At 40.2% G+C, this 13,859-nt stretch overlaps 2 protein-coding genes across 3 annotated transcripts; both read left to right on the top strand.

The window, feature by feature from the left end:
* Positions 1-488: 488 nt before the first annotated feature.
* Positions 489-7,463, top strand: eif2s2 (eukaryotic translation initiation factor 2, subunit 2 beta). Its single transcript, XM_086160003.1, has 9 exons — positions 489-624; positions 1,538-1,721; positions 1,824-1,924; positions 2,132-2,261; positions 2,345-2,445; positions 4,924-5,072; positions 5,157-5,213; positions 5,969-6,054; positions 6,141-7,463. Exons 1-9 carry the CDS (start codon positions 610-612, stop codon positions 6,314-6,316), a joined length of 999 nt encoding a protein of 332 aa, XP_086016129.1. The 5' UTR covers positions 489-609; the 3' UTR covers positions 6,317-7,463.
* Positions 7,464-8,384: 921 nt separating this feature from the next.
* Positions 8,385-13,696, top strand: LOC147227270 (uncharacterized). Of its 2 annotated transcripts, none has more exons than XM_086160002.1 (6): positions 8,385-8,585; positions 8,980-9,113; positions 10,817-10,935; positions 11,044-11,246; positions 12,147-12,233; positions 12,342-13,696. In XM_086160002.1, exons 1-6 carry the CDS (start codon positions 8,479-8,481, stop codon positions 12,775-12,777), a joined length of 1,086 nt encoding a protein of 361 aa, XP_086016128.1. In that variant the 5' UTR covers positions 8,385-8,478; the 3' UTR covers positions 12,778-13,696. The 2 variants fall into 2 exon arrangements, with proteins under 2 accessions (XP_086016128.1, XP_086016127.1); XM_086160001.1 differs by having other exon boundaries at positions 8,980-9,140.
* Positions 13,697-13,859: the final 163 nt, after the last annotated feature.

The following is a 13,859-nucleotide window of genomic DNA, read 5'->3' as shown; positions in this document are numbered from 1 at the left end:
TTCATATTAAATGCGTATATTTTCTTCATGCCAAGTTTTCTTTTCAGGAGGAATGTGGACTCGAGTGATTTTGAAGAGTTGTGCATATCCACCACACTATCAGTATTCAATTAATTAATTCATAATCTGAAGTTTGTGAGGGGCAGTTGGACTCTTGGTGAGGTTGGAATTTTTTCCTGAAAAACAAAACAAAAAGTAAAAAAACACATTTTTATTCTGTATGCCAGCATGACTTTCATTCTGATCACTTATCTGAAACGATAGCACCGACATTGAGGCACATGATGCGTCTTTGGTACAAGAACACCCATTCTTGTATGGTTATTTACGTTGTCCGACTACAGCCACAAAAAATAAAGAAAAATAATAACGGGATGAATACAGTGGGGGCCAATTTTCACAATCAATAAACTAAACGTAATAAACAATAAAATAAAAAAAAAAAGTAAAAGCAGTGTCGCGAAGTGATTGCGTCACACGCAGCGACTTGACGCTTGCGTATTGCAATTCGAATGCTGATGCAAGAAATTTTCGGCGCAGCGGTGTGCAGACGATTGGGAACCAACAAGTAGTCCGATTTCATTCACTTCTTACATTCAAGACGCGAAGATGTCCGGGGACGAGGTAAGTGATCTCGGTTTATCCACGTTTCGACCCGTGCTGCTTCGTCGAAACGTCGGTGAACTATATCTTATACAAGAGACCGGATATAGAATGAGGGTGAATTCGGGCCTCTTCTCCGTCGCAGCTGCTCACATGGCTGATGTCGAGCTAACTGTAGCTTGAGCACCTACAATTACATTATTACATGTTCTCTCTCAAACACATCTTGTGAATCAATAGTCATCGGTGCGATTCATCAATCCACTTTGTCATATTCGTGGGGTATCTCAAACCGTAACTCAGAATAACAAGCCTGGCTCACCGGCTAATTATCTAGCTAGCAGTCCGTTAGCCTGCAGCTTAGATGAGTAATATTCTGTCAGGAACAAAGCTACCAAGGTTCGGCTGTTAATGCTTGAAGGTCAGACGTATTTTTTGTGGAGTTAAACGGTTGTTACATGTCAGGGAAGTGCCTCGAAATAATAGCCCACCAGATGTAATATACACCTTTGTCTTTGCGTTCAATTTAATATTGTTAGTATGTCGTGCGCTCGCCTTGAATAAATCACCATAGTAAATACAGATGGGAAACAAAGCAGAATCCTCAACAGTCAACGTATTTTCAGTAGCCTGAATTTTCGGAAAATTCAGTTTCTTAGATAAGATGCTATCAGCTAAAGTGACACCAACATTGTTTTGTCCCAATGTCAGAATTTGCAGAACAAATCCTCGATATGTACTGACACCCGTAGTGACAACAAAGCTACTAAAACAATCATGTTGTCCTCTTCATGTAAAAAAGGCTTCATGAAAATATTAATCCCTTTGTAAAGATAAATAGTGTTTGAGGCATGCTGTGATGTCACATGTGATGCTTATCAGGATTATCCAAATATTAAATACCCATAATTCTGCTAATCCTTCACCACTACAGATGATTTTCGATCCCAACATGACCAAGAAAAAGAAGAAGAAGAAGAAGCCCTTCATGCTGGATGAAGAAGGAGGAGAGGGAATGGGTGGAGAAGAAACAAAAGAGGTGGAGGCAAAGGAGGCAGAACCAGAGGCAGGAGATGACAAGGAGTTGGATATGGATGAAGATGAGGGCAGGAAGAAAGGTTAGAGAAGCTGACACAACAGTTTACCTTATACAACCTTTAATATTATGATGTTGTCTGCTTTCAAGATGAAATATTGATATTTACACAAATTTCCTCTAGAGCCATCTGATGATTTGAATGATCTGAACTTCTTCAATCAGAAGAAAAAGAAGAAGAAGCCAAAGAAAGTATTTGATAATGATGTAGAAGAGGGCATAAAAGTAAGTCACTGTTTACACTTGCACTTTGAACAAATACAAAGAAGAGAGTTAATGTAAAAGTGCAATGTGGGAGTATTTTACAACAGTACCCCCTTGTGTTTTTGTATACTTGTTTTCACCTTATTCCTGCGCCTGCTAAGTACCTTTTCATTAGCATTTACCTGCTTGTATTTATTTTATTTATCAATATATTTTGGTTTAAATCAGGTCTTGAAAATTGAAGGAGATCAGACAGAGTTGATGGAGGAGGACAATTTGGACCTAATGCTCCCTGCGAAGAAAAAGAAGTCAAAAAAAGTAGACTTTGATGAAGGAGAGCCGCTGGAAAAGGATGACGGTATGACATTTTCCACATGATCTCACAAAATGCCAACATGACGGAGAAATGCATTCATTAAATATATGTACGATGCGTTTCAGCACTGGAGGATGATGAGGGCAAAAACATTGATGGTATCTCCTTTACCTTGCCCAGTGGGCCTGCCTGGGCTGGCTCTGAGAGGGACTACACATATGATGAGGTAGGACAGCTGCCACAATAGGAAAAAAGATTAAAAGTATATGCTTGTATTTGACCAATTACTTGTGTGTTAGTCACTTCAATATGTCATATGCATCTGAAACATGTAATATTTTAATCGTTATACATGCAGCACTTTCTTGTTCTGGTCTTAGTTCCCTCCAAACAAACATTTAGAGGAAGAACTCCTGATATTCAATTTTGGGACATGTTTTATGTTTGAGATTTAAAATGAAAATGGATAATATTTAATTAACTTATAAATCTCATTAACTTCACTTCTTCACAAGATACTAATGAATAATGATTTCCAGCCAAGAAAGTTGATATGACAAATTGATGATAGATAATGTACAAAATATGAAGTTAAGGTTGATATTGGCCAGTATATATATTCCAGTTCATTGGGAAAAGCAGATTTATTTGGGTTTTATCTTGCTTTTATATCATGCTCTCAAATCGAAAGGGACAAGAAAGATGCTCCCAGCTCTTAATTGGAAGTCATCTCAATTTCTAACATCTTATTTCATTAATTTAGTGTCTACTGCTTATTGTGCACTCTGGTCAAAGTATAGCTATAGCCAATCCTCGCTGTCATTGGTGTCGATCAGGGGTCGGCAACCATGGCCACTCAAATAGCCATTTGGACCCGTCTCCCCACAGTAAAGGAGACACCAGGAGCCACACAGCCCTTTTGAAATTTTAAATGAATTAACACAGCATATAAGGTTATATTTTTCTTTGCCTTTATGCTATTTATCCAAATGCACTGGGGACAGCAAAGCAAGTATTTCAATGTACAGAGAAACACGTTTCTACACTGTGCATGTGACTATAAACGTTTCGAATGTATATACAAAACAACTGCAGAGAAACCAAAATCACATTTCTGCACACAACAAAACATTTTGAACTCGGAAAAAAGACATTTGGTTGAAGGTTATCTTGAAGAAAAATACTAAATGTCTCTTTGAGTCCTTGTATTTATGAAAAAAACCCAAACTTAAATTATCCACCGGCAGCAGACCAAAAATGCCATCCTTTCTTTGTGCTGTCCTCCTTTTACTGGCACATGCAGTCGTTTAATAAGAGCAACAAAAATATTTTAACACGTTTCATTTCGATCTTACAAGATTGCCATAATCTTCAAATTTTAAAATTCCATTTTAAAAATGAACTAATTAAAAATACATTTTAATTCAATACTCGTTGATTATTTTCAAAAGCCACAGGGAGACGCGTCAGTGGGATCAAAGAGCCGCATGCGGCTCTGGAGCTGCGGGTTGTCGACCCCTGGTTTAGATGCACTAAAACAGCTACAATACAGCTTTTTTTTTTTTTTTTTTAATTTATAGAATAAAAATGAACTACTTTTTAAAGGGCTGTACTGTCCACATTTCATTTCAATTTCATTTCACATTTCAATGTTCTCCATACAACCCTATTCTCTGTATCCTCCTCTCTCTCACCAGCTACCTTCATATCCTCTCTCACTATGCCCATGAATCTTCTTTTTGGTCTTCATCTAGACCTCCTGCCTCATTTGTACATGACTGAACCATCTCAGTCTGGCTGCTCTGACCTTCTCCAAAACATCTAACTTGTGCTGCCCCTCTGATAGACTCTTTCCTGATCGTATCCATCCTTGTCACTCCAAAATAGAACCTTAGCATCTTCATCTCTGTGACCTCAAGCTCTGCCTCCCGTCTTTTCCTCATTGTAACTGTTTCTAGGCCATACAGCATCGCTGGTCTCACCACTGTCTTGTACCCCTTTCCTTACGTTCTGTCTGATAGTTTTCTATCACATAGTACCCCTGACACCTTTCCTATCCAGGGCATACCTCAACCACTCTAGATTGCCATCATCACCTGCACTCACTACAGATCACAATGTCATCTACAAACATCAAAGTCCATGGAGATTTCTGTCTAACCTCATCTGTAAGCCTGTCCATCACCACTGCAAACAAGAAGGGGCTCAGAGCTGATCCCTGAGTCCCACCTCCACCTTGAACATTTCTGTTACTCTACAGCTCACTGCACCACTGTCTCATAGCTAGCATACATGTCTCACTCCAGGCTAACATCCTTCTCTGCCACTCCAGATTTCCTCATACAATACCAGAGTTCCTCTCTTTGCACCCTGTCATATGCTTTTTCAAGGTCTACAAAAACAAAAAGCAGCTCCCTCTGGCCTTCTCTGTACTTATCTATTAGCATTCTCAAAGCAAATACTGCATCTGTAGTACTCTTTCAATGCAATAACGGTGTGAAATAGAATCTGTAATCATAGTGCCTTTGTTTTTTCTGTATTCTAAAGTAAATGAAATTATGATTTATACTTCTAACGAGAAGGAGCACTTTGCATAGGCTACAGAGCCGATGAAGTGAATGTTATTTCAAAAGGGCTTGCAATGTCAAGGAGAAACTCACTATGTAAGTACACAGGAGTATGAACTATATTTCTTGTCTCTCAGCTCCTGAACCGAGTTTTTAACATAATGAGGGAGAAGAATCCAGACATGGTTGCCGGGGAGAAGAGGAAGTTTGTAATGAAACCCCCTCAAGTGGTTCGAGTGGGAACTAAAAAAACCTCCTTTGTCAACTTCACAGACATTTGCAAACTGTGAGTTGGTTTTAATCCTCCGATTAATGAGAGCATATGTTCCTCTTTCTAATCCTTGAACATACTTTGTGTGCTTCATTTAAGGTTGCATCGTCAGCCGAAACACCTTCTTGCTTTCCTATTGGCTGAGTTAGGAACAAGGTGAGTTTCTACATCTTCTGTAAGTGAATTAAGAGTTAAACTTTTTTTTTCTTTAATATAACTAAAACTCACTTTAAACATTTCATTTGTTATGCTGAATGGTATGTTGCACTGCAACTTTAATGGCTTAGATCATTCCCTTATAATATCCCACTAATCATGTGTACAGGCAGGTCTGTTTATAATTATTGACCCAGATGAAAATTTGCAAATGAATAATCATTTATATGTATTTTAAAGGGCATTTTTAGTTGTTAGTATTCAATCTCAACCAATCCTTGCCTCTGATAGTGATATTTGGTTGAATGTTCGTTACTTCAGTGTTTGTCCAGCATCCCTCTGACATTTAATGGCATCCTCCTTCAATTTGACATCAGGTTCAAGTGATCGAAGAATACCCTGCTGAAATAATAGTAATAATGCATTTTATTTGAAGCCGCCTTTCTTGACAGTCAAACACCATACAGACATGCGCATACAAAAAATAAGTTTTGTAAAATGTAGAAATTGTACTCAGATATCACATAGTCAATATAACTTTTGTTTGTTTTTCCCTACGAGGGCCCTGATTGCAACCCTTGTATTAAATAAGTCGTTCATAACTATGACAATTTTTGCTTGCAAAACTCTGCGTGTCAGTATGTATAATAACTAGTATATTTGTTTCCATTTAAGCTTTGGTCAATCTTGTTTGACATCTGTATTCTCTTCAATTTGGTGAACACTTTCAAATTTGAGCATTTATCATCCCACAGTGGCTCTATAGACGGAAATAATCAGCTTGTGATCAAAGGAAGATTTCAACAGAAACAGATAGAAAATGTGTTGAGAAGATATATCAGTGAGTATTTTACTTTTATTTCTTAAAATTGAATGAAGGCCTCCACCACATTGCATGCTAACTAAACTGTATTGCCTCCCCTACAGAGGAATATGTGACATGTCACACCTGCCGCTCCCCAGAGACCATCCTGCAGAAGGACACTCGCCTCTATTTCCTGCAGTGCGAGACTTGCCACTCGCGTTGCTCTGTCGCTAGTATCAAGACCGGCTTCCAGGCTGTGACGGGCAAGAGGGCGCAGCTCCGCGCCAAAGCCAACTAAAGGCCACCAAAACTGGGCTCCACCTCCTTTCTTGGCCTGTCTTTTATCCTCAGAAGGGTCAGAGCTGGGGTTGGATGCCCCCATTGATTCGCAAAAAGGACTCTCTGAATCGAACTGTGGGAGGGTTTGGCTGTTGATTTGTTGGGTTTTGGCCTGACAGGCAGTGAGTGAGAGAGTATCTATAGCTGACTGTGGGTTCAGGCACCTTAAGAAGATGTTTACCACATACACTGTTGGATAAATTTGATTTTTCTCTGGCTGATTAACCCTGCACCCTTTATTTTTTTCTGTTGTTCTGCACTCCTGCAAGAAATTATTCATCTAATCATTTTGAATCTTTCCCCCGGTTTTCTTCTGCCTCTTTGACACACCGAAGTGATGACTTTAAGATTGGATAAGAAAAATACTTCATTATATGAAGCATTACTTCATGCAGACATCCAAACTGAAGTTAAATCCACCTACACTGAAATGTTGTGAAAAATAGCCAAGTGGCTCATCATGCCGATATCATGCTCGAGCTCAACATGTCCTGTGGCTGGTCTCTCAACACTGCCTGTCCAGAGTTAATCAACAGGATAGTGAAAGCTGCCGACCAGGGGTGGCTAGTAGAAGACTTGTCTGTGACAGTGTCCTGACATTCAAACCCTTTTAATAATTGATAGCAAAGGATGACTGCAGAGTCTCAGTACTTGACCTTAATAAAGGCAAGATCCCTGTGTGTCAAGGCACAGATAGATAACAAAAAATGGTGGTTTTTGAGTGGGTTTATGGCATTGATTGTGTCCTTCAGTGTGATATCTTCTTCGCCTACAGGGGGCTTAGAAAACATTTGAAATCCTAGTGATTTAGATACATAAAACTTGAATTTTGTCAGAAGATTGGCTTTCAATGCCAGTCTTGTTGTAAAAACATCCCGTTGTTTTCCTCTAATGCTCCAATTCCACTTGACACTGACAAGCACCTCAGAAGACTTGACAGTCAAATATGACTTTAAGAAATCTTCACCTCACACCTGGCAGGGATTCAAGAGTTTCAGTGAGAAATGATTCAGAATATGTTGGAGGGGAATGTGGATAAAGAGGTCCATCTAGAATAATTTTAAAATCTGGTTTTTACAAAATAAAAAAATATACTCTCTCTCAAACAACGTTTTTTCTTGTGTTTAATCCATATTGCATTGTTCTATTTTGCCTTACAATATCCTGGAGCATTTGGATATAGTTTTCGACAAGCCTTTTGACAAGTGTAACAATGGTTAACCATAAATAAAGTACGGCATGAATAAGTCCAATTTGATTTTGGTTGTCCAGCCAACTTTTTATTCTATATTTAATTTTATATCACATTAAAACTAGCCAGCTACCTAACTGGGTTTGTATGAGATGAAATATCACATTTAGGTCAATCAAAAATGCCAATCGCCACGAACAAGATTATAGCTCAGCTTGAAAGACTGACGTCACGTAATGGGACTCTGACGTTAAAAGAATGCTATCAAAGCAAATCGATGGCTGGAATGCAAAACCTCCTATCTGCAATTTTTTTCGATTTGGGGTTTTTACATTGAATGGTAAGAAATGGGATGTCTCCACATTTTTAGTCTACCTGCAAGATAATCCCGCCCTTTCTTTTGACATAAATGACACATGACAAAACTCCTAAAATTAGGAAAAAACACTTGCTAAAAATACATGCTATGTATTTTTAAATTGTAACATAGAAATATAGTCTGTGAACAATAGCATATTCTTGAATATCTTAAACAAAGAGAAACGTTGTTTTCATTTACTGAAAAAAAAAAAAATTCAGATAGCAGGTTTTGCATTCCAGCCATCGAAATGAGAAGGGCACAACACGATAAGTAAAATGATGAATCAAAATGTCAGAACAATAAGGATGAACGTATCATTCCACAGAACAGTTGTCGTTTAACGGCCTGGAGCATGATCGCCGCACTTTAAGACGAATCTATGGAGCGCTAAGAGAACTACAACTATGGGAGGGTCCTCACCTGAAACGCGTGAGCGAAGAAGAATCCTGCTCTTTTTTGATTGGCTGATTCGGCGTCGACGCTCAGATCGGGGGGAGAAGACGACTTCGGCGGCTGCGTCGCGTCGGCAACGTGCAGAGGAACAGTCGAGAACAGCGATACCAGAAACATGCCGCGCGTTTATATTGGACGACTGAGCTACCATGTCCGCGAAAAGGACATTCAGCGATTTTTTAGCGGATATGGAAAGCTAATGGAAATTGATCTAAAAAACGGGTGAGTTTTCTTTTAGACCACTAAGATGGCGTAAGCGTTCCATGCTAGCCAGCTATTCTTAGACGTTGGAGTGGATACGTTAGCACCGAACCGGAATGTACGATGTAGTCAAAGAAGTAGTATATTTGTACACGCAACTTTTACCACGACGTTTAAAAGGTTGTTTGTTTCCACGGCTTGCTTACAATATTACCACGTCACGTTTGCAGAATTATCCCGGCTTGTGTGGCAAATGTCGCATGGTCAACATGGCGCCCGATGTTTGGAACGGCGCTCTATTAGCGGGCCCAGCTAACATTAGCGATTTTAATGAGCTCGTAAAGCTGTCGCTTTAAGTTAAATTTCACGTACTTTTGAATAATCTAAAACTTCTAATGCAATGTATTTCTTCCAGCTACGGCTTTGTGGAGTTTGAAGACAACCGAGACGCCGACGATGCCGTGTACGAGCTCAACGGAAAGGAACTGTGCGGAGAGCGAGTGATCGTGGAGCATGCCCGGGGCCCGCGGCGAGACCGAGATGGCTACGGTGGGGGTTACTGGGGTAGTGGGCGCAGTAAGTGCAGTCTATTACAAGATACCCTCTCCTCCCCTTTCCCTTGGAGTGTGGTGTCGATGTGGACTGCACAGAGCTTTTGTCGCTAATTTATATTATTAGACGAGTTATAAAAACTGAAAGACTGTTTTTGTCAGACGCCCTTGTTAACAGAACACACACACAAAGGTTTGAACCCCAGGTTAAGGTTTTAGATAGGTATGCATTAAACGACATGCACACTGTCTATATCTATCCAGACATGCAAAGTCAACCGTTCATTCTCAAAAATCTAAATTATGGTCATGTTTTCATTCAGTTTTTATTGTAATTCTTGAAGCCTTACTGTATGAGGAAATATGTATGGAGATCATCTTCTAAATATTTGTTTTGGTTTTTTTTTAACTAAACCTATCTAGAAACCTAGTTTAGTATTTATCACCTTGTGTTGGAGGGCCTCTTGTGCAGCTGTCAAGTTTTGGATAAAGGGTAATTCAGCTGCAGCTTGTTGTTTCACCCTGTTGATATCAGACTGTGTGATTGGTCTCTGGGTCCTTATCTCTTGGGAAGGAACAACAATCTGCAAGACACTGCCCTTACTTAATAGCTCAGTAAGCAGAGTCTTACCACAGTTGGCCTTAAAGCCAGGCTCAACCAGCAATTGCCAATTTTGCTAATTCAGGTGAGCTCAGTTTTGAAGGTGTGGATGTTTCACTTTTTTTCTTTTATGCACCTCACAAATGATCACTACATATTTTAGCTTGTCATTTTTACTGTGATCATTAGGGCTAGATCAATATATTCATGTGAATTGTGTATTTTTAAACTCTGGTATATATTTTATATTCAACATTAACAAAGTCCTTGATGTTTCAATTTGAAAGAGTCCAGTTGCGGGCTGAGGCTGAGAGTCCATTGAGGCTAAAGATGACTGGCTAAGATGACTGCCTGTCCCGTTTGGCCTTGGCTTTCACCTTACAATGTGTGTGTGACCTTTGCCCCCCCCTTGATCCTTGGCTGACCTAACCGGAAGCCATGATGACAGCAGCCTTTTGCCAATAGACCAGGGGTGATGGTGAGGATTGCCATTGGTTTCTATGTTGACAGCAAACATAAGTGGAGCGGCTCTAGTCAAGAACATCCAATCAAAACTTGCAAACAAAAAATTGTAAGTGGAAAAGACAAAGCACTATCAGACTAAGATCCAGGCAAACGGCCTTAAATAAAATCATTGTCATTTGATACCATTCTTAACACAATTTGATCAACCAGTGCCTTTAACCGCAACCTATGTGGATGCCTCCTTTCTGTTTGTTTTACAGGGTTCGGAGGTCTTGAAAGAACATCACTGTGCTTTTGTTTATGCAGCTAAGCTCAGTGTGATATACCGGAGTAGGACAGGCTATGTATTGAAAGAATAAGATGCAGTGGTGTTCTTTGCAGCAGAAAACCACTTCAAAATGCTGAAAATTAACAAACTCAAACAGCCCATGCAGTGGCTTGTAGCTCCCTTCTGGAATCTTTAAAGTTTGTTAATGGAATTAGGGGATTCCCCCATTGAGTGCAAATTTATTCTCCCTTGGGCTTTTATCTGGCAAGTCTTAACCTTGTGTTGATTTGATAACCCAGGTCAGTAGTTCTTTGTGTCATGGCCATTTTAATGTTTCTAACTATCCCCTGTGCTGTTGTTTTTAAAGGTAGTGGTTACAGCAGCCGGAGTCGTTCTGGCAGGGATAAGTATGGACCCCCAGTTCGTACTGAATATCGTCTAATCGTGGAGAACTTATCCAGCCGCTGCAGCTGGCAGGACCTAAAGGTACATATGGAAACTTTTTTTTTCATTAGTGGTGGTAGATCGTGGTCTCTGGTTGTCAGTCATCCTTTGTCCATCTTGTGAATGAGGATATCTCTTGTGTCCTCCCAGGACTTCATGCGGCAGGCAGGAGAGGTGACATATGCAGATGCCCACAAGGAACGTACCAACGAAGGAGTGATTGAGTTCCGTACCCACTCAGACATGAAGCGGGCCCTGGACAAGTTGGATGGGACAGACATAAATGGAAGAAAGATTCGCTTAGTAGAAGATCGTCCAAGGCGACGCAGGTCCTACTCTGGCAGCCGCTCAAGGTATTTCCTACAGTCTTAAATGCTTTGCTATAAATTTGAAATACCATCAGCCTCTTCAGAAAAATCTATCAGCATAGTGATCAAATGTATATGAAAGCCCTTCTCAGACTTGCCTTCAGGCATACTTGACTTTAAATATCATCTCCCATCTAAAGACCAGTTTTTAGTTTCAGCCTAGTCTCAGACTTAGATTTTAGAGGGTCACTTCAAAGGGTCACAGTCTTACAGGATCACTATTTACAAGACTACAATTAGATTCCTTCAGCATTGTTTCCCCCCCACCATGCAATGTTTTCACCAGGTATTTGTCCATCACTTTTCCTTCCCAATTTGGTTGTGATATGTGAGAGTACAACCTGGACTGTTCTGCCCTCACAGCTCCACCATCCGCTCCATTTCTGGATGGTCCACACTGCCAACAAATACCATCTCTGCCACCAATACCTCTCTGTCGATTATTTGTCTTCCAGGTTTCCTTTTTCTGGTTTTGTTTGCCCTTATCTATTGGTTGTTTTTTGATAAGTGGGTAAAAGGGTTTTCTAAAAAGCATCTGATATTACTCTTAGCCCAAGACTCTGAAGAGACTGATCAGATTACTACATTATACTTAATGGAGTATCCTGCAACTCCAGTAAAACCTAAAAATTCCGTCTGACCTTCAATTTTTTTGTCTGCCTGTGAAATTGATTGTTGTAAGTACTTGGTTCAATTCTATAGAATATTACATCAGATACTCTGATGCTGGTGAAGTGCCCTGCCCTAGTACACAATATGAGCAATTCCATATTAGAGCATAATAACAGTCTAATTTTAACTTATTTGACAATGTTTGGGGGGGATAATATGAAAGTTAACAGTTGAATCACAAATCACAGAACTTAACACATTTTTTGATTTCAGGTCCCGTAGTCGCCGCCGCTCCCGTAGCAGGAGCCGTAGAAGCCACAGGAGCAGGAGCTCCAGGAGTAGATCCCGATCTCACTCCAGGTAACTGTCATTGTGGTATTTTATTTAATAAATCCAGGTTCTTCAGTTTTCATTTGTATGCGAGTAATTTGGTGTGAAGTCAAACTGAAGTATTTTTTTTCCCTGCAGGTCTGGCTCCCGTAACAAGAGACATCGGTCCCGCTCCAGATCTGGAAGAAAGTCTCGCTCCAAATCAGGGGACAGCAAATCACGCTCTCGCACCCGCAGATCCCGTTCTCGATCACAGAAATCCAAGTCTCGTTCCCGATCCCGCAAATCGAGGTCCAGGTCAGCAGAGCGTAAATCAAAGTCGCGCTCAAAGAGCCGTTCCAAGGTGAAGTCTGAGAGAGATTCTCGCAGTCGATCAAAGGAGAAATCTGCTGACAAGAAGTCTCGCAGTCGCTCGGCTTCTCCAGTTGAGAACGGAAAGGAGGAGCACACTGCAAAGTCAACCTCCCGCTCCCCATCACCACAGGAGAATAACCGCCGATCTAAATCCAGGGAGAAACGCTCAGCCTCACGCTCAAGGTCTCGCTCACGGTCTAGATCAGCATCTCAGGATTAGTTTAACAGGAGAAGGGAAGTGTTCTCTTGTTGAGCTGAGCCCTCAGCTGTACATAATGAGCAGTGTTGTAATTCTTGCTTATGCTTCCCAACTTGTCTACTTTTTGCCAAGTCTGCATTTGTCTGTTTTTAGATGCTATTTTAGAGGATGCACATAAGTAACAGGAGATACTCAACAACACTGAATTTGGTTCTTCTCCTGTACACAAGCTTGGACTTTGTCATTCTTTTCCTGTATATTTTCAAGCTTGTCTACAAATACCATGGTATCAACAGTCCCCGTTACCTGAAGATACTTTGGCTGTGTTATCTAAGTTTGCTGCAGTTCTTGACCCATTGCTGTATTCGCCCACCTGTGGGCAGACTTTCTTTTTCTTCACTTCTCTTTTGTTCTACCTTGGAAGAGAAAGCATTTTGCTACAGCCTCAGCAACTCCCTTTTTTCACTTGCGATGTCCATTGAGTGTTTTCAGTGAACGTCACATTTATGTGCGGCACACTAAATGACTGGGATCTAAGAACATTATAGAAGTTTGTGTTTGAAGAAAAGAAAACACTTTGTAGATTGCTTATTTTGATCCCTTTTTAACCTCATGTATATAGCAAGTATCAGAATTAAACTGATGTATTCCTTTCTGCTTCTACTCTGTTTTTGAGGAAGAGGGAGTTATTTCTAAAAGGTTTCGTCTGGGATTCTTCTGGAATTAAGCCCCAACGGCACTATCAGCGTGTCTCCAGAATGTGGCTCTGAGATTTTCAATTTAAATCCCCTGTTTTTGTGCTCTTGAACTTTTGACGATCTGCCTCTGGGTTAGCAAATTTAAGTACCAGACCTGTGGATACCACAACTCCACCTCGAGAATCGAATTGTTTTTCGACCATTTTTTTAATTCTATGTTGTATTAAAGATCTTAAATGAAATTGTCTTGGGCCGTTGCTTTGTGTCAGGAGTGTTTAAAGTCTTACTGCGGTATAAACGTGACCTACATCCTGCCAATTATATAATAAACACTTATTAATGGATGGTCATATCTGGTAGGAAAAGTAGTTTTGTTTTTTAAATTTTTTAAACATGGAAACCTTG

The sequence above is a fragment of the Fistularia commersonii genome, chromosome 14, assembly GCF_037954325.1.
Source record: "Fistularia commersonii isolate RoL2024-O1a breed Wild chromosome 14, RoL_Fcom_v1.0, whole genome shotgun sequence".
Lineage (NCBI taxonomy): Eukaryota > Metazoa > Chordata > Actinopteri > Syngnathiformes > Fistulariidae > Fistularia > Fistularia commersonii.
Note: the sequence above shows the minus strand (reverse complement) of the source record. Positions and strands in the feature narration are given on the sequence as shown.

Excerpts from the sequence above, each read along its gene's own strand:
- eif2s2 (XM_086160003.1), top strand. Across the intron at positions 1,925-2,131 it reads ATGTAGAAGAGGGCATAAAA|GTCTTGAAAATTGAAGGAGA; the intron begins GTAAGTCACTGT and ends GGTTTAAATCAG. Across the intron at positions 2,262-2,344 it reads GCCGCTGGAAAAGGATGACG|CACTGGAGGATGATGAGGGC; the intron begins GTATGACATTTT and ends GATGCGTTTCAG.
- LOC147227270 (XM_086160001.1), top strand. The coding sequence starts at position 8,479 with ATGCCGCGCGTTTATATTGGACGACTGAGCTACCATGTCCGCGAAAAG. Across the intron at positions 10,936-11,043 it reads GCAGCTGGCAGGACCTAAAG|GACTTCATGCGGCAGGCAGG; the intron begins GTACATATGGAA and ends GTGTCCTCCCAG. Across the intron at positions 12,234-12,341 it reads AGATCCCGATCTCACTCCAG|GTCTGGCTCCCGTAACAAGA; the intron begins GTAACTGTCATT and ends TTTTCCCTGCAG.